This window comes from Neopelma chrysocephalum, unplaced genomic scaffold (genome assembly GCF_003984885.1).
Source record: "Neopelma chrysocephalum unplaced genomic scaffold, ASM398488v2 Primary Assembly neopelma1_45, whole genome shotgun sequence".
NCBI classification, from domain to species: domain Eukaryota; kingdom Metazoa; phylum Chordata; class Aves; order Passeriformes; family Pipridae; genus Neopelma; species Neopelma chrysocephalum.
Genome location: NW_020897704.1, coordinates 18,279,673 through 18,298,867, shown reverse-complemented (window position 1 = coordinate 18,298,867; position 19,195 = coordinate 18,279,673). Strand labels below are relative to the sequence as shown.

The 19,195-nt window shown below is 41.4% G+C and overlaps 1 protein-coding gene across 1 annotated transcript; it reads left to right on the top strand.

Annotated features, from left to right (window-relative positions):
• Nucleotides 1–2,180: 2,180 nt before the first annotated feature.
• SEC61A2 (Sec61 translocon alpha 2 subunit) lies at nucleotides 2,181–17,980 on the top strand. Its single transcript, XM_027679544.1, has 12 exons — nucleotides 2,181–2,441; nucleotides 3,928–3,995; nucleotides 7,857–7,922; nucleotides 9,374–9,452; nucleotides 11,838–11,969; nucleotides 12,108–12,217; nucleotides 12,817–12,970; nucleotides 13,935–14,095; nucleotides 15,121–15,318; nucleotides 15,523–15,714; nucleotides 15,852–15,928; nucleotides 16,890–17,980. Exons 1-12 carry the CDS (start codon nucleotides 2,435–2,437, stop codon nucleotides 17,074–17,076), a joined length of 1,431 nt encoding a protein of 476 aa, XP_027535345.1. The 5' UTR covers nucleotides 2,181–2,434; the 3' UTR covers nucleotides 17,077–17,980.
• The last annotated feature ends 1,215 nt before the right edge of the window (nucleotides 17,981–19,195 follow it).

The following is a 19,195-nucleotide window of genomic DNA, read 5'->3' as shown; positions in this document are numbered from 1 at the left end:
CCCCAAAACCACACCATGTGCCTGAAAGTGTCCAAATGCTTCTTGAACTCTGTCAGGCTTGGGGCTGTGACCACTTCCCTGGGGATCCTGTTCCAGTGCCCAACCACCCTCTGGTTGGAGAACCTTTTCCTTGCAAAAGCCCCAGAGGTGAGCACTGCTTGACAGTGGGAGCAAGTTTCCTGAGTGTGCAGGAAACAACTGAGGGAAGTGCCAGATGCAACGGTACACAAATTTGGTGAGTGGCTCACAGAGCTGATCCCAGTCCTTGGACAGGAGAATATTGTGGGTCATTAACACAAGGAGAAGTGAAGGTTTGTGTGCTGTTAGGTAGCAAAGGAGCTGACTGAAAAGAGAGAGTGTTACAGGACTTGTGTATTGTGGTGTCAGGATTTTCAGAGAAGTGTGAGAATAGAAGAAAAAAAAGTAAAGGCACTGAAGGAATGAGCTCTTAGGCTGAGCAGCTCATTCAAAGCAGCAGAAACTCTCGGTAACAAGAGGAAGACACATCAGGAGAACAAATATTTTAAAACATTTTTTTTTAATAACAGGGATGTTAGTTTAGATTTGAAAAATCTAACCTGAATTTTGAAGGTTCAAAGTTCTGAACACAGTAGTATTTTGAATAAGCAAAGAAAACAATACTGCATTTGGATTTTTTTATTTCTGTCACTGAGAACCCACTCGTGAGTGACACAGAAATATTTGTTCATCATACCTGAGGTGGTGCATCTGTGTCAGTATGGACTAAAGAAACCTCATGGACTTTTTATCAATCACCACAACAAGGGCCAGTGACTTAGGAGGGTTTGCTGTGAGAAGTGAGCTAACAAGACCTATAGAAGTTCATTAAATTAAGTATGGCTAAAATTCTGAACAAAAGGCAATTACAAGAAATTTCCTGAAGCTCAGCTATTAACCCAGCAATTGTTTGGAGATTATAATATACAAGAAAGATGCCAGGCCCATTAATTATGGGCATTTGTCAAACTATTCAAGAACTATGGGTGAAAGTAATTGCTGCAGAACTGCTCATTAGTATTTGTAAAATTATGACCATATAAACTGGAAGAAAAAGCTTTTCGAAGTGATTCCAGATAAGGGAGGCTATTGAACAAAATTGTTTAAAGATATTTTAGCATGGTCTTGGTTCAGAGGATTTCTCAGGGAATGCAGAGTGCAAACTAATATATAGACTCAAGTTTATGGAGGAGCCCTAATCCTTTACATATCTTGTGTTCATTCTTAGTACCTTCGCCTAACACAGGAAGAATACAAGCCTGTGCATAGGATGAGTTACCGAGAATAAATACTATTTTAAATTGTCTAAATTTAAATTTAAATACAGTAAATTCTGATAATCCTAATTTTACAGATCACTGGCTGTTGTAACTGAGGGCTCTGAAGAAGGTACTGGGTTTGGTGGTACTGGCATGGGTATCATACCTGTTGCCAGTCAGTATCAATTGTCAGGTTCAATTCACAGGATCGATTAGGTTGGAAAAGACCTCTGAGATCATCGAGTCCAACCTGTGACCGAACACCACCTTGTCAACCAGAGCAGGGCACTGAGTGCCTGGTTGACTCCTTAAACTCCTCCAGGGACGGTGACTTCACCACCTCCCTGGGCAGCCCAATCCAATGTATCACCCTTTCTGTGAAATTCTCCTTAATGTCCAACCTAAACCTCCCCTGGTGCATTTTAGGACCGTGTCCTCTTGTCCTGTCGCTGGTTGCCTGGGAGAGGAGCCCGACCCCCAGCTGGCTACATCCTCCTGTCAGGGAGTTGTACAGAGCGATAAAGTCACTCCTGAGCCTCCTTTTCTCCAGGTTAAACACCCCCAGCTCCCTCAGCCTCTCCTCATAGGGCTTGTGCTCCAGACCCTTCCCCAGCTCTGATGCCCTTCCCTGGACACGCTCCAGAGCCCCAATGTCCTTTCCCCCTGAGAAACTACCACATCCATCCACCGACGCGGGTGGATTGGGGTATTAATAAAACACTCCGGCACCAAACCACTAAACCTGTGCTTTCCACATGAACACTGCTGCACCAACAGCACCGAGGACACCTCCCCAAAGCGCCCGGGGTCCGAGAAGACCCCGGTGAAGGACGGGGAGCTTCCCGCCCTCAGGAGAAGCCGAGGTGTGGCGGTGCGGGGCCGCCCCCGCCCCTCGCGGCGCGCGGAGCACCCCGGGAGCGCCGTCCTTCTGCTCGCCGGCTGCCCGCCCGCAGCCTGATCCCCCCCGGCGCGGCCATCCCGGCCCGCTGCCCGCCCATCCCGCTGCCTTCGCCGGGGGAAGGGCGCGGGGGCCGCTCCGTGAGGGCGATACCGCCCCGGGCGGGGCGGGGAGGGACGGCCCGTCCGCAGCGCCCGTCACGTGACGGCGGCGACAGCGGCGGGGACAGCGCCGGGACCGCGGCCGGGCCGCCACCGCCATGGGCAGTGAGTGCGGGCACGGCCGGGGCAGCGGGCACGGGGCCGGGGCAGCGGGGCACGCAGCGCGGGCAGGACGTGGGTGATGGCCGGGGAGGCGCCGCCGTGCCCCGGGTGCCGCCGCAGGCAGGGCCGGCGCGGCGGGGACCCGCTCCCGCACAGGTGCGGGGCTACTGGGCACCGCTTTGTGGGGGTTTATTCCCCTCTAGCCCTGCCGTATCTATCTATATCTATATACACACTGTGTAGTTTATATATAGCGTATAGACTATATGCTGCATACACATATATCTGTGTATATAAGTATCTGAAGGGAGGGTGCCGAGGGGATGGATCCAGGCTCTGCTCGGTGGTGCCCAGCAATAGGACGAGAGGCACCGGGCAGAATCTGATGCCCGGGAAGTTCCACCTGAACGTGAGGAAGAACTTCTCTCCTGTGCAGTGACCGAGCACTGGAACAGACTCCCCAGAGAGGGTGTGGAGTGTCTCCCTCGCTGGAGATATTCCAGAACTGTCTGGACACAGTCCTGTGCCATGTGTTCTGGGATGGCCCTGCTGGAGCAGGGGAGGACCAGATGACCCAATGTGGTCCCTTCCAGCCTGGCCCGCTGGGATTCTGTGTTCAGGTGGAGCTGTGCACCCTCTGTGGAGCAAAGTGCACCTTCTGAGAAGCTCTCCGAGGGCTTGGGATAGGGAGAGAAATGTCACAGCAAAGTGTAAATGTAAACGTGGCATTCCGACCCAAATGTTACTTACAGTGTAATAAACGCATTCTACAGTGTAATAAATGTATTCTCTCCAAAGAGGAACTGGTAGTTGATTTCTTTATCTGTCCCAGTGTGTTGGGGCTGGGAATAATGTCCAAGTTTTGAAGGACAAATTTCCCACCAAACGTATGATTTGATTTTATACTTTTTTTAAATTGATTTCATTTTTCTTTCCAGAAAAAGAGCTCAAACTGTTGAGCTTTTTTGTGTTTTTTAAAGGAGAAACTGCAAAGAGAGTGCCAAAATAAAATCCCCTGAAGTTGTGATCAAAATAAGTGTTCCACTGATTTAAATTACATTTTCTAAATATATTTTACCAATTGAATTATTTTTTTCCAGCTAAATACTTCTCTAAAACACAAGGTTCTGATCTCTACTTGGATACTTTTTCATGTCAGAGTCCTTTGTTTCTGTGTTTAACTAGCACAGACTGATACTAGGTCACTTATTTTTAGATGGAATACAATTTAGTTCACTTCTGGTGATATATACAGTGCCTCTTCTTCTCTAAAATTATTCCAACTGTGGAAAAAGGAATGGGTCAGTTCCGATTAGAACAAGAATTCTCTTTCACCTTTTGCCTTGTTTTCAACTTGTTTTAAGAGGGTATTAGTTTTCAGACAGTTTTGGGATCTAAATCAAGTTCTGTGACGTTTTATGAATTCATAAAGGTTCATTAATGTATTTCTCTCTCTTATTTTGTGTGTGTGTTTGTTTTTCTGGAACAGTAAAATTTTTAGAAGTTATTAAGCCATTCTGTGCAGTGTTGCCTGAAATCCAGAAACCGGAAAGAAAAGTGAGTGCCATGTTATGTTCTTGCTTTTATTGGTTCACAGATAAGAGAATGTTGTGATATTCTATCCAAGTTCTAACTTTAACACAGAAAGTGGGCCCTAAATTAGGACATATTCTTTGGAGGAGGGGGAACCCATGTTAAGGTAAAAGATTACCATGATGATGAATTCTTAGCAGCCTTCTGTTAAGTTGTTCCCTTCAGTAACTATGTTAACTAATTATTTCTTTTTAAAAATCTCATTTCTAGACTGAGTTTATTTAGTTTCAGCTCCATGTGACTTGATCTATTTTAATATACTAGAACAGAGTTTTCAGGCTTTATTTTCCTGTGGATACCACTGTTGGCTTTGAGCTGGCTTATATATTACTTTGAAAAGGATTGCACTGTAATTCAGGAACCACAAATTTAGTTCTTCCTTTCCCACATATTATTTCCTACTCCCATAGCTGTGATTCACCTTGCTGAAGTGGGAAGGTGATGTGTGATACAGTTCAGGTAACTGCTCCCTGTTCACCTACTGGATGTGACATTTCTCTTTGACCTGAAGTTCATTTACAGCTCATCTCTCTAGTCCTCCAGCCCCAGAAACTCCTGCCATTTCTTGGCACATTTTCTAGATGAAAATTAGTTGATTCCTACAGATCATAAAGAGACCTGCCTTCTCCAAAGAAACCCCAACCAAATACCATTTTTTACTTCCAAAACTCAAGTACTCAAGCAAGTACTTACTGCTCGGGTGACAAGTGTTCTAATCAGAGTAACAAATTGAACTAATATGCATTGTTGTGACTTCCATGAAAATTCTTTCAGAGCTATATGTTGGTTTTTATATTCTTACAAGGAAATGCTTAGCTGGGAACATGACACCATCCAAGAGAATCCTCTTTTGTTAGTGAGACATTCCCAAAGGTTAGGATTGGATGCAGAGAGGTTTATGCCAGTGACCATAGCTGAGCCTGCTGGATTAAATGGAGAAGATACAGTAAAAACTGATGATTATGCCTTTCTGGAATTGATTTTTTAGAAACATTGGGATCTGTCTCCTGGCTGTTTGTTCCATCTGTCTTACCTTGTTGCTTTCCAGCATCTTCCAGTCTTGGGACAGATTTCTACACAAATTATTTAGCTCAGATAAAGGTGTTTTCAGAGCAGGAATCTCCAGAGAAAAGACTGTGCTGACGTTTGGATGCACCAGGTCTGGGTGGCAGGTCCCCATGTTTGTCTCTGCAGTGGTGAACCTTGGTGCAGTCTTTTGGGTCTGATTTATGGCACAGCTGTGATTATCAGCCATCCCATTTCTGTCTAGTGAGGTGAGTGAGAAGAGAAAGCTGAAACAAATCTACAGATCCCGATGTTTCTGTAAAGCTCACTGACAGGTGTTGTTTGCCTGAGAGGAAGAGGAGCTTGGTCTGTCCTTGCCCTCCCTCAGCAGATGAAGGATGCCTAGAAAGGTGCCAAGATTCCTGTCCTCTCTATTTGGGTCACTTTGTCTTTGCTGCTATGTGGGTCGCTGTCTAGACAATGGCTGCCAGTTGCCAGCGTTGTACAAATTTGAAGTGAAGATGCAATTGGGAACATCTTTCCCAGGCTGAAGAGCCCTTTGACCACTTCAGGTCACGTTCCTTGCGTGTGTGTAGTCTATCAAGTGACTTGGGTCGTTCCATATAACTGTAATTCTTTGTAATTTATTGTTTCCTTGCAAGCTGTCACTGGCAGACATGATGAGTGATGGTTTTAGTGGATGGGTTAAGGCCAGGACGAGAAATGAAGATAACCAAATAGAAGAAGACATCTGTTTTCATTAAACCTGTATTGATTGTTAAGTGAAGATGAAGTTTTGATTCAGTTGGGCTCTCATTGAATCATTTTGCTATTATTGTTGATGAGTGAAGTGATTTTTTCTGCCTCTAGGGAGTGTCGCTTTTGTGTTTTGGCCAACTTGATTAACAGAAGCGATTGCTACTTTTGTAGTTACTGGTATGGGTTCATATTTCCCTCATGCACAGATTTTCTAAGTAGAACACCCTGTTCAAAGCACCAAGATGATGGTGATTAAGTCCCTTCATTTTCACACGATTTAAGGAAAATGTCAAAGGAAGAAAATGTCCAATTGAATCAGATCAGCTGGTGAAATGTACTGTCCCTGTGCTTGTTAGCATTTGTGGCTGGAATATTTTGGTACCAGTCTGTATTTTGCTGTTCCTGGCATATGGATTTGGATGCTTCCTTTTTATTTTTTGTCTTCTTGACTCACAGAGGCTGTTTTCCTTGTGAGTAACTGTGATTTGGGTGATGCAGAATTCCTCTAATGCTCATATTCACCACAGCTGTAGGGAGAACCAGAGCAGTTGTAGACCTTGATCGATGCCTCCAAAGCCAAGGTTAACTGTGAGGCTGCAGAGATAATTTGGTTAAGCATTTTTGGTTTTGGAAGTCTGTGCTTAAAATCTGAATTGTGGAATTCAAGACAGCCCTTGGTAAAGTGGGTCAGCACTAACGCAAGGTATTGTTTGGATTTATTTGCTGCTGTCACTATTTTTCTTTTTATAACTTCATACTGAAGTATTTTTAGCATCTGCTCTCTTTTAAGGGTGAGGCAGTATCAGTAAATAAATTAAATTACTTGGGTTATTTTGCTTCTCAGTGTGTGGTTTCACTTACAAAGATGTAACTACCTTCTGGGGTTTCTTTTGGTTGAGGAGCTGTGCTGCTGCTGTGTTGGTTTGTAGTTTCTCATTTGTGGGTGTTCAGTACATACAAAACCAGGCACTAATCCTTTTTCTTGTTGCTTCTCTACAGGCAGGTTCAGTGGTTGGAGGCAGAGGGTTCCAACCATTTCTGCTCTCTCTCTCTTACATGTTAGTTCCTGTCAGGTTGTAGTAGCTGCTCTGCTCTTGCCTACAGTGAACACACTCATCCTAAGGTTTACAGTCTGTGGAGGAGAGGTGGGACCTTGAACCTAATGCTGCATCTCAGCTCTCTCTGGTCTCTTCAAGTGCATTTCCTTCTGTCTCATGCTTTGAATAATTCTCTGGTTCAAATTTAAATCTTGTGATTCTTCTCTTCTTGCACTAGTTGGAGGTGCCTCAGATGATGTGACCCTGAGATTCTCTTCAGTGAATTAGTGACTAATGATCATTGGTCTGGCATTCTTTTAAAAATAATATGTACTCCACATCAATAAAAATACCTTGGAGGGAAACAAAGAGTCTTTAAAAATTATTTTGTGCTCTGTGTCTGTGAACATAATGGTGAATTTAAACTTCCTCTAACACCCTTTGAAGAGCTTAATTCTAAATATTTTGAATTGCTGTCCAAAACTTATGGTTCTTCTGGTTTTTATTGCTTGTCTTCACAGCAGTTAAATCTCTTTAAAAACTTAACAGTGCTTTATTTAATAACTTCCAGCTTTACAAAAGAGCCTCCAATCTGTTGTAGCCCAGAGCACTAATCACTGAAGATAAGTTTTTTGCATTAATCTTTCATGTTTGTTCTGGTATGTGTACCAGCCACTCTGTTGCTTTTCTGTAAATACCCACTGTATTAGAATACTATAGATAAAATATTAGAATACTATAGATAAAATATTAGAATACTATAGATAAAATATTAGAATACTATAGATAAAATATTAGAATACTATAGATAAAATATATTCTACTGGCTGAATGTCACAAAAGTTATCTTTGCCTCTCTCTATAATCTGAAATCATATTAAAAATTAATTCCAATGAGAAATGATGCCTTCTGGTTCAATATCTTTGCATTGGGTTCTGAATGGTGCAGCATTTAGTGCTGATGTGAGAGAGCAGTGAAAGTTCTACCCCCAGTGAACACGTTGATCTCTGCTCTGTCCTGCAGATCCAGTTCAGGGAGAAGGTGCTATGGACGGCCATCACGCTCTTCATTTTCTTAGTGTGCTGCCAGGTGGGGACCAGTGTTTTCTGTGTTCAGAAATCGTGTGTTCTGTGCATGCAAAATACACTAAAAGTGCAAAAAGTTCTTGTTTTTACCCAGTTTCAGTTATGTATTTTTATGGTTAAGTATTTAAAGTTCAGTTCTGATTCTCTGAAATAGTCTTTATTACTGATTATGTATGTTTTCAGAAACTAATGCTTTTGATTTAGTCTGAAATACAAAATGTTCTTTTCTTGTAATAAGGGTCCTATCAAATGATGGTGGTGGCTGCAGGGTAAACAGCCAATCTTATTATTTACTGAGCAGCATAAACAAACTGAGCAATTCGATGCATTGTTTACTCTCTATTCATAGCTGCATTTAAATTTTAGCAGTGACAAGTGTGAAAATGAAATTAAAGTGACTGTTTTTACCCAATTCCTCTTGAACAAGGTGATGGATTATAAAGATGGCAGGAAAATGGTTTTTTGAGGTGGTTTATGTTGACATTTAGAACTTGGTTTTCTTGCGACTGTACTGGTAAAATTGTTGGCTAAAACCCCCACAAAATGCAGGTCTGTGTAAACATTTATGTGATCTTTATTACTCATAGTTGTAGGCGTTCCTAGAACCTGTGCTTGGGTTGTAAACAGTGGAGGTATTTTTGCTTTTCTTTAAAGAATTCTGAAGAAAATGAGAATCCGTGTATTATTACCTGATATATATTTATTTTTAGAACCTCTTGGAAGATTTAAAATGAACCATACGTTTCAGAATTAGGCTTTTTAGCTTATATTTATTAATGTAGCCACTCCAGACTGTGGAGCAGTAGTTTAACAGGTTTTGTTTTCAGCTCTGAAGGACTGTTTAAAGTCTAAAACCCAACTCTTGTACCTACCTGTTTTTTGGAAGGAGGAGGTGGGAGTGACACTAGAGCTGGAAGATCATGTAGTTTATCTGTGTTTACTACAACTGGATATATGTACAATTAGAATTTTGAACATATATATGAAAGGTTAGAGTAGTTGAATAAGGAAAACAGATGGTGCAGATAAGAGTTTTCAGGAATTCATCCATAAGATTGCCTGGGTTCCTGATCTACTCTTTTTGTGATTAGAAGAGTTTTGAAGAGCTCAAAATCCCTCAATATTGACATACAGAATATTGGAAGCTTTGTATGAACTTGTCTAACTTTGACAGTTCCATATGGGATATTTCAAAACATGTTTCCAGCTATAGAAGTTCAGTATTTAAACTTCTTCTTTCTAGAGGTTTCTGCTTTTTCCTGTGGAAGGGTCTTAGTTTAGTCCTCTGAGTCATATCCCAGTTGGAGGATTAAAATAGATGGTGTCAGTACTGCTGGTTTAATTAAAAAAAAAGATATTAAACAATGTAACAGTTGAGTCATTGCATGTCAAGATGTTTGTATAAATGCATGCTAATTGTGTGTTTCTATTTAATACTTGGGTGCACTTTGACAGATCCCCTTGTTTGGAATCATGTCATCGGATTCTGCAGATCCCTTCTACTGGATGCGAGTCATTCTTGCGTCAAACAGAGGTTAGTGGCTTATTCCTCTCTCTGTTTTCTGTCAGGATAAACAGACCAGGAGAAAAACAGTCAGCTATTAAGTGTCACCCAAGCCAGATGTCACGGTGAAACACGTTGTAACATTCTTAGCACAAATGTAATTACAACTGGTACTCGAGGAGCACTTTGCCTTAGGAGTGGGATTTCTTTTGACATGCAGATGAGATTAATCTTGATTCTCAAGTTTTGGGATGATTCTATTTAGGATTATAGAGCAATCTCTTTCTAATTAATATGTGGGACAGGGAATGTTCTGGCTTTCCAGTTAGGAGCAGCACTAATATGCAATATGAGAGTGTTGACTAGAAAATACCTTATGTGTGTGAGTCGGTTACGCCTCATCATAGTTTGGCAGCATTATGGGTGAGTAATTTCATAGGTGGGAAAGCTAAAAGCAGAGATCATTAGACATGAATTTTAGCAAAACCAAACTAAGTTTAAATTTTAGAGTAGTAAAGTGGAACCCAACCAAATGTATAAGAAGACTCAAACTAATGCTAGAAGTCTGAAACTTAAGATGAGTGACCTGTCATGCCTGACTCTAAATGAGGACACTGATCTCATCTCTAGCTTGGAAAATTGGCTGGAAGTAAGAAAATCAGTGGAACCCTCTAACCTGAAGGTGCTGTTTATTTAGGAATGGCAAATTTTGGCACACCAGTGAAGATAATAAATTAAGGTAAACAGGTTTTCTGCTTCAAACTCTGCTGCAGAATTTGCACATAGAACTCTGTGTCTCACTTGCAGTGTATGATACTAAATGTGCTGCCCACTGCCCAGACAGAAGGGTAACAGAGGCCAAGAAAAGACCAGAAAGACTGTGAAAGCAATAAAAAGCAGGAGTGGGAAAGTGATTTTTCATTTAAATAAACTGAGTAGAAGTCATTGGAGGATGTGAGATAAAGGCTTTTCAACATCCTAATTTTCTGACTGTTGGAGGAGTAGAGATTTCCATGAGAGATGATGTAATATGTAACATGTAAACTCTAGGATACAAGTATGAAAGAACTGAATTATAATAATGACTTCAATGCTTTCACATTTTACATTTTGATAGCAGGGAAAACATTTAAAAAAAAGAAAAAAAGGAAAAATAATTGTGTGATGAGGCTTAAGGTTTATTAAAAATTCAGGCTGAAGTGAGGACTCTGGTAGTTAGACAGCAATGAAAAGAACACTCCAGACAAGAGGGGAGGTGCTCAAAACCCCTTTGTGAAAGTCAGATCATTTATTAAAGGCTCTTCAGAAAATTAAGCTGCAGAGGGATAAGAGAGAAAACCTAATGGCTTAAGAACTGGTTGAAAAGATCAGAAGAAATGTCTGAACAGATCTGTAAGGTGCCACAAATAGAATATTCCTACTTCTTTTCATCTTCAGTAGGATGTTACAGACCATGCTTCCCCTGTCCCTGGTTCTCTTTGAGACTTTACAAGTCTACGGTGGCCAAATGGTTGTTTATTAATATTTTTCTGAGTAATTTTATGATGGAACACTATTGCACTGCACATGAGTTGCACTTAAATGTACAGAATTGAAAAGAATTGTGAGCTGACTCTTTTGGATCTGCTTAGTGCATATTGTGACTTAACATCAGAAAAGAAAAGGTGCATTATTTGGGTCCTTTGAGTGACCATGGAAAAGATGATGACCAAGTAATTTGATCTGGCTTAACTAAATATTCAACTTGTAAAATGTGTTCTTACCCAAACTTTTTTTCTTTTAAGTTCCAGCTTAAGAAGTGTGGGAAGTTTGATCACTTGCTAGTTCTAGTTGCTTAATTTTAATCCACATTTTCAACATTTTAGTTTTGCAAGAACCTTCAGATAAGAGAAAACTTTCTGGTATTAGCTGAAGGACAACTTAGGTTTCAAAAAGTAATTTCTTGGAATGCTGTGGCTCCAGAAAGATGATGTGGAAGAAACATTCTGTATTGAGATGGGCATTATCAGACATTGTGGATCTGCAACATATTTTTGCGACCTGCAAAATTAAACTTTTGGAAAACGTGACAGTTGAAGCACTGGCAGAACAAACAACCAGGGACAAGGTGCTGTTCAGTGGTTGGTTTCTTGAGGATATGCCAAAAAGCTGAGCTTCATTGTGCATTGGCCTTTAGCATGATTCCACAAACATATTTGTAGTTAAAAGCTACATGCTGCCTTCAAGCTCAGAGATTTTAACCCAGCAGTGTTCTGTGAGGGGATAACTGTCTTTGTTTTGTCACACCTGTACAGGAATGTGCATGTTTGAAGCATTGTGAAGAATATTGTTTACATGTCAGAAACCTTTCAAGAGACCTAATTCTTTAGGAGAGGTGCCTGAATGGCAATTGTATTCATTTTTCCTCCTGCTTAGGTACTTTGATGGAATTGGGTATCTCCCCCATCGTGACATCAGGTCTGATCATGCAGCTGCTGGCAGGAGCAAAGATCATTGAAGTTGGGGATACTCCAAAAGACAGAGCCCTGTTCAATGGAGCTCAGAAATGTAAGCACTGCTCCAATCAAAATTATTAAGCATATTTTTATTCTTGGGAAAGCAGCCAAGTGATACTAGAAATGAGATTTCTTTGGTAGGTGACTTCGGCAGATTTTTTTAAAGGATTTGCTTTCTCTCTTGTTTTAGTATTTGGGATGATTATTACCATTGGGCAAGCCATTGTGTATGTTATGACTGGAATGTATGGAGATCCTGCTGAAATGGGTGCTGGAATTTGTCTTCTTATTATAATTCAGGTTTGTAATGAGCTATTTTGTGTGTAACTGAGACTGGTTAGATACAGTGTAGCTAGAAGGAAAAATCTTTCTAAGTCTGGGTGACTTCTGTTTATTTACTTTTAATGCTATAAAGCATCATCCCTTGTATCTGTCTAGAAATGAGAAATTCTAAATATTTCATAAAGGAGGAGAAAGCTGGGATAGTTAATATCAAAAGTATTTCAGATAGGAGTGGCTGCTTAATTGAAACTACAGGAATCAGTGGACTTTGAAAGCAGTAGCTGCTGTTCAGTGCTATGTAGGATTTCTCACTAAATGGCACAGGTGCAGCTTTGAGACATTCTCCTGTAGAACAAAGCAGTAAATGCACAAACTTAAACATTTTCTTTCAAAAAATGCTTACTGAGTAATCTGTTTGCTCCCTCTGCGTTGAAAAGTCCCAGAGCTCATGGCCAGGTGAGATGTGCAGGTGGCAGAATTACTGCACAAATGATATTTAGATGAAAAACTTAATGATCCCTCTCCAACACGATGAAAATACTGAAGCAGGGAATTAATACACAATTCTTGACTTGATTTATTCTTGTTTCTGCTCAGTTTTGTTTCTCTTCCCACAGCTGTTTGTTGCTGGTTTGATTGTGTTGCTGCTGGATGAGTTGCTGCAGAAAGGTTATGGCTTGGGGTCTGGTATTTCCCTCTTTATTGCTACCAATATCTGTGAAACCATTGTCTGGAAGGCTTTCAGTCCCACTACCATCAACACTGGCAGAGGTACCTGTGCTGCTACAGTTACATGTTTCACTGGGTGTATAACTACACATGAACTATCAGATGTTGGTTGGATGGCTATTCAAAAAAAGTTTTAATGTGTGGTGATTCACTTCTGCAGCCAGTTGTCCAATTAACACTGAAGATGGAAATGTTGTCTGACTTATGTGAATATTAATAACCTACAAGTTTGCCTTTGCTGATTTGAATTGCAGAAATTCAAATGGGACTGGAAGCCCCTTGAATGAAAATTTTTGGATTTCCAAACTGAAATAGTCTCATTTTTTAGCGTCATTTAGTCCATAGAAAGAGAACATAGGAAATGTTGTACATGCAGAGAGGTGTTCATGTTCCAGCTGTTGCTTGGGGCTAGAGGACACTTTTGTAGTTGGTGCCTCTGAATTACTTTAAGCTGGTTTGATTCTTCAGAAGCTGCAATCTCTTTGTTCCTCAGCCAGTCTTTGACAACATCTGGTTGTCCTGAGACCTCTGAAATGGCACGTTAAGCTCCAGCCTGTCTGCATTAAGAACTTAACTAGTGACTGCATTCATTTGAAATCCTGAGCCGTGCTTTTAGTTTGTTTTCATTTTCACCTGATTTTCAGTAGTTCTGTTGCATTTTATTACTGCTTTTCTAAAGTTATTTTTCTCCTTGTTTATTATTTCTTCCTTCCAATCATCCTCCTGCCCCCAGAAAAGAAAGGAAGAGTGTATTCTTTCACGAGTGTGACTTTTATGTTTATTTCGGTTTTTCTAACCAGGAATAATGTTTTGGTAGATCATTCTACATTCCATAAGCTAAAGCAAATCCTGTATTGTGACATATTTGTTGTAACAGGATTTATGTCCTTTTGTACCAGATTTTTTATGTCATTCTTAAAATTTCCAGAAGAAAGGTTTGGGGTTTTTTGTTTTAATGTGTTTAACTTGGAAATGAAAATTTCTTTTCCCTTTTTGCTTCTTGCAGGAACAGAGTTTGAGGGTGCTGTGATTGCATTATTCCATCTCCTGGCTACACGAACCGACAAAGTCCGGGCTCTGCGAGAGGCTTTTTACCGGCAGAACCTGCCCAATCTCATGAACCTGATTGCTACAGTGTTTGTATTTGCTGTGGTCATATATTTCCAGGTAAAACTCCTCATAGTAGCTCTGTAGAAGTGCATATGACCCTGGACACTGCAGTCACTGGGAAAAGATGGGAAAGTTTAAAGCAGAGTAACTGAAGTGTCTTAGCTTTGAGTAAGGAGCTCCTTATTTCCAGTATTGTTATTTCAGAAACATTCTTCTGTGACAGCACAGCTGTTAAATTTTATAGCCAGGCCTACTGGTACTCAGTGTGTAATCTCACATTCCATTAAATGCCAAACACACTAGGAGAGTATTTTTACTAAAAATGGCTTCTGGAACTGCAGTGGTTGCATCACACCAATAATATGCTTGATATTCATCATTGACTTCAAAGGATACTTTTGGACAGAGCTGAAGAACTTTGCTTCTTTGGGGTGTGTATGACACAGATTTCTTCTAGAAAATAGCCATGTAATTAATGCATAGCTTATTGTTTTTTCCCTAATTTTCTTGAAACACTTAGCCAGTACTTCTTTGTAAATCTAAGTATTTACTAAAATGGACACTAAAGGAGGATCCATATTGAGATTTTTGTGTGTGTGTGTGTGTGCGTGGCTAAAATTTGATTTTTTAATTTATTTTTTAAGTTGTTGTGTCTGAGTGCTGGCAAAAAAAAAGAAAAAAAGAATTATCAGGTTTTCAAGTCCATGTGGTTTCTCTTGGGTCTACTCAGAGAGGATCCTGCCCCAGAAAACAGAAGACACAAGAGCCTGCTGGTTATTCAGTTAAAAGCCATTACAGGCTTTTATCAAACCCTGTTCTATAAAAGGTATTTTGGAGGAGCATCATTTAGCAGATGAGAAATAACGTTTATATAAAAAGAATGTAATACAACCAAGTAACACTTGAAAATCCTTAAAATCTGTAATCCAGACTGTAGCTGAAAGCCTTTGGGCTTTGCTGTCTCAGACCTTGCACTCCTTGTTTATCTAGCAAGAACTCCGTGGTCAGGAATAACTTTGGGGCATACTGGGAATACCTTCTGTCTGGAAATAAACTTGGTGCATTGGTGTTATTTTCCGCAGGGATTCCGAGTGGACTTGCCGATCAAGTCTGCCCGGTACCGTGGGCAGTACAGCAGTTATCCCATCAAGCTCTTTTATACCTCCAACATTCCCATCATCCTGCAGTCTGCCTTAGTTTCCAACCTCTACGTCATTTCCCAGATGTTGTCTGTTCGTTTCAGTGGCAACTTCCTGGTGAACTTACTGGGACAGTGGGCAGTAAGTGCTTATAAAATTATTTGTGTATATTCCTGCGTTGTCAAACTTTGGTATTTAACCAGCAGAGAACTGGAATACTTAACTTTTTAACATTTGTACGTAAAAGCAGTTTTAAACCTGGAGGAGGAATTCCTCTATAAATACAGGATAGGAATGTGGGAGGTCTGTGAGAAATAACCAGCTGCCTTTTCCTTCCCCTCCCAGGATGTCAGTGGTGGTGGCCCTGCTCGCTCGTACCCCGTGGGTGGCCTGTGCTACTACTTGTCCCCTCCAGAATCCATGGGTGCAATATTTGAGGATCCTGTCCATGTAATAGTTTATATAATATTTATGTTGGGATCCTGTGCGTTCTTCTCCAAGACTTGGATCGAGGTGTCTGGCTCATCAGCAAAAGATGTAGGTGTTCTGCCTGTTTTTAAACAGTGCCCCTGGTTTAGAACTGACCAGCCACTGACTGATCAGTTGTTACCCTCACTAAATATCAGGTGACTGTGAAACACTGCAGCAGTTTCATAAAATAATGCTTTTTGCAGGTTGCCAAGCAACTCAAAGAACAGCAAATGGTGATGAGAGGCCACAGGGATACCTCAATGGTTCATGAGCTTAACAGGTAAGGAAATGCTGACTTCCAGCTATATGATTAGGAGTGCAGGGGAAGTGTCAACTAGAATAGATATTCTCAGAAAAATCTGAGACCTGTTTTCACTGCAAATGGGAAGATTTTTCCCATATAGCTGTCTTTCCTAGTTAAGTACAAGATGTTATAGCAGTAGGATAGAGATAAACCTGTAGTGTCGATTTTTAAGTGGCATAATGAGGGAATTTGAGTTGAATCTCTTCTGTGTTTGTAAAAGAAAGGTACCTTGATTTTCACAGGTATTTTATTTATTACCATTACTGACCTAGCATGGCACTACCAAAGCTGTATTTTACACAGCAAGTAAAGCCTGCAGAGCTATATTGAAAGGTAGATTGATCCCTACATATTTAAGTCAAAGCAGTTACTCTTAGTCCTGTGGAGGTTCCATGGCACACATCCATGTAAAGTTGTTAAAACTGTGAATTGAAAAGCTTTACCAGTGTTTGATTATTTACACAGATTTCCTATCACTGAGTATTTATTTTAGTTCCCACTGTGTTTCTACTGGAGGACAGTGAGAGCTCATGGCAGGGTTGCATTTGCAATGCTAAATTCATTACTTGATATTCATAGAATTACGAAGGGTTTGGGTTGGAAGGGACCTTCAAGATCATCTCATTCCAAGCCCCCCTGCCATGGGCAGGGATGCTGCTCACTACACCTTGTGTAGGTGTCATCCTACAGGGTCCCATCCAGCCTGGCCTTGAACACTTCCAGGGATGGGGCATCCACACACAACCTCTGGGCAACCTGTGCCAGTCCCTCACCACTCTCACAGTGTAGAATTTTTCTTCCTGATATCCAGTCTAACCCTGCTTTCTTTCAGTTTATTCTGGTTGGTCATTTTCATAGTAGATATGTTGGTAGAATCCTCAGATGAAAATCCATGGTTGTGAATACCCTTTTCTTTCCTGTTTTCCCTCTGGTACAGGTATATCCCCACGGCAGCTGCATTTGGTGGTTTGTGCATCGGGGCCCTTTCAGTACTGGCCGACTTTCTGGGAGCCATCGGCTCCGGCACTGGCATCCTGCTTGCAGTCACTATTATTTATCAGTATTTTGAAATATTTGTAAAAGAACAGGCTGAAGTTGGAGGAGTAGGTGCATTATTTTTCTAGATGTCCAAATATTTCATGGTTTGTGTGAAAGGGAAGGTATTTTGACAACATGCGTCATTTAGTCGAATAATGCTCTTTTCTTTTGACTTGTTTTCAAGTGCTACGTGTCCCATTCCTGTCATGGGCACTGAGCAATGCCTGTGTGCAGCATTAGTACCAGCTGCCTTAAGAATAAAGTTTACATTATCTTGTTTAAGTATTATTATCTAGTGTTGCCTGTAATGCTGGAAACAATTCATCTACCTTGCTGTTGAGACACTACAGTGAGATGGTGACATGTATCAGTTTGAGAGCGGTAAAAACGCCTTTGCACACAGCAGTAAAATGTTAATTTAATTTCCCTGCCCTTAATAGGAAAAAAAAAACCACCTGAGTTCAGATTGCCACGTGCCAGTATTCTTGACAAAATTTATTTGTACCTGTATTATACATTAATTTTTTATACTTTTTTAACTCCCATTTCCCCATCACTGAACTCAGCACTCCTTATTCCGTTGCGGTGTCTCCACTCAGGCACCTTCCCCTTGGCTCCAAGGGTGGGCAAGCAAACATTTTACCGCGGGCTGATACTCATCTCACCTGTGAACTGGTTCTGGGGTGGATTTGCTGCATCCTGGGGCATGTTGGGCTCCTGCCCTGGGCTCCTGTGGGACGTCCTGGCAGCGCCTGTCACGCTGGCAGGGCGGCCCAGCAGTTCTGTTTAACCATGTACTTGTGAAAACTGTGCCACTGAAACTTCATGTCCACTTCGCTTTTGTGAGTCTAAAGAACAAGGCCTGGTTCCTGAAGCAGTGTGTTCATAGGAGGGAAGAGGGGAACGGGGAGTTCCTGCTGGAAACCTGTCGCACTTTACAGCGGCGATGTAACAACTGTGCGCGTTAGACAATAAACTTATTTAATTAAACTCTCTCCTGAGTCTTATCTGTCCCAGGTGTAATTCATATGCAGTTTTTGATCATTTCTAACATGCCTTGATAGGGAAGTAGGTCTGGAAGGCTCCCTTTTTTCCTTTTATTCTTCCTCTTTCTAGAATATAATTGATTGGTTTTTAGCAGCCTTAATTAAAAAAATCAAACCTCAAGATTCCTCCTTTTAAATTCATTGAGCTCTTCTGCTCTACTGTAATCAATTACTTTTTCCCTTTGATGTCACATTTCTTCTTTCTTCTCTCATGCTTAACTTGAAAGTAACTTTGTGTTGCTTGTGAAGGTAAGAAAATCTTAAGCAAGTTTTTTGCTTCTTTTCTAAGCTGGGAAGATCTCCCTAATTACTCACGCCTGTCCTCATCCATTTCAGAGGCAAGGCTGATACTGGCGTGTGTTTATTAAAACTCTCTGATCCTGACCTTTCAGCAGTGGTGGCTGTTTACATAATTAGAAGCAGCCCACTGTGTGCAGATGCCCTGAAGGTTGGTTGGGAAAGATTTACCAAGGGCTCAGACTGAGTGAAGGTGCAGCCTGGATACATCGATGGTGGATGTTTCCTCAGAGAGGGAAAACTGCAAGGCTGTGCACTCTGGGGACATGTAAGTGACCTCAGACCTTCAGCAGGATCCCTGGCTGGATCCCACACAGTTCTGGTTTGCACTAGTGGATGGTGTTGTCACCTTCATTGACATTCATGTCAGAGTAATTGTTTTCTTAGAGCAACAAACCAGTTTTTTCTTTCTGGATAGTTTGATTTGGGCTGAGAGAAGGAAACAGCATCTTGAGGACTAAGTCATAATGAGAGGTTCCTGAAATTGCCATTTCAAATGCTGCAGCCAGAGCATGGACAGCGTCCCTGTGCTGCTGTCGCTGCTCCTGTCACAGACACTTACCTCTAGTTCATAGAATCCCAGAATTGTACAATATCCTGAGTTGGAAGGGACCCACAAGGATCATCGAGTCCAACCCTTAGTCCTGCACAGGACATCCCTGAGTCACACCATGTACCCCACAGTATCATCCAAACACTTCCTGAACTCTGTCAGGCTTGGCGCTGTGACCACTTCCCTGGGGAGCCTGTTCCAGTGTCCAACCACCCTCTGGGGGAAGAACCTTTTTCTAATATCCAACCTACCCCTCCCCTGACACAACTGCAGGCCATTCCCTGGGGTCCTGTCCCTGGTCACCACAGA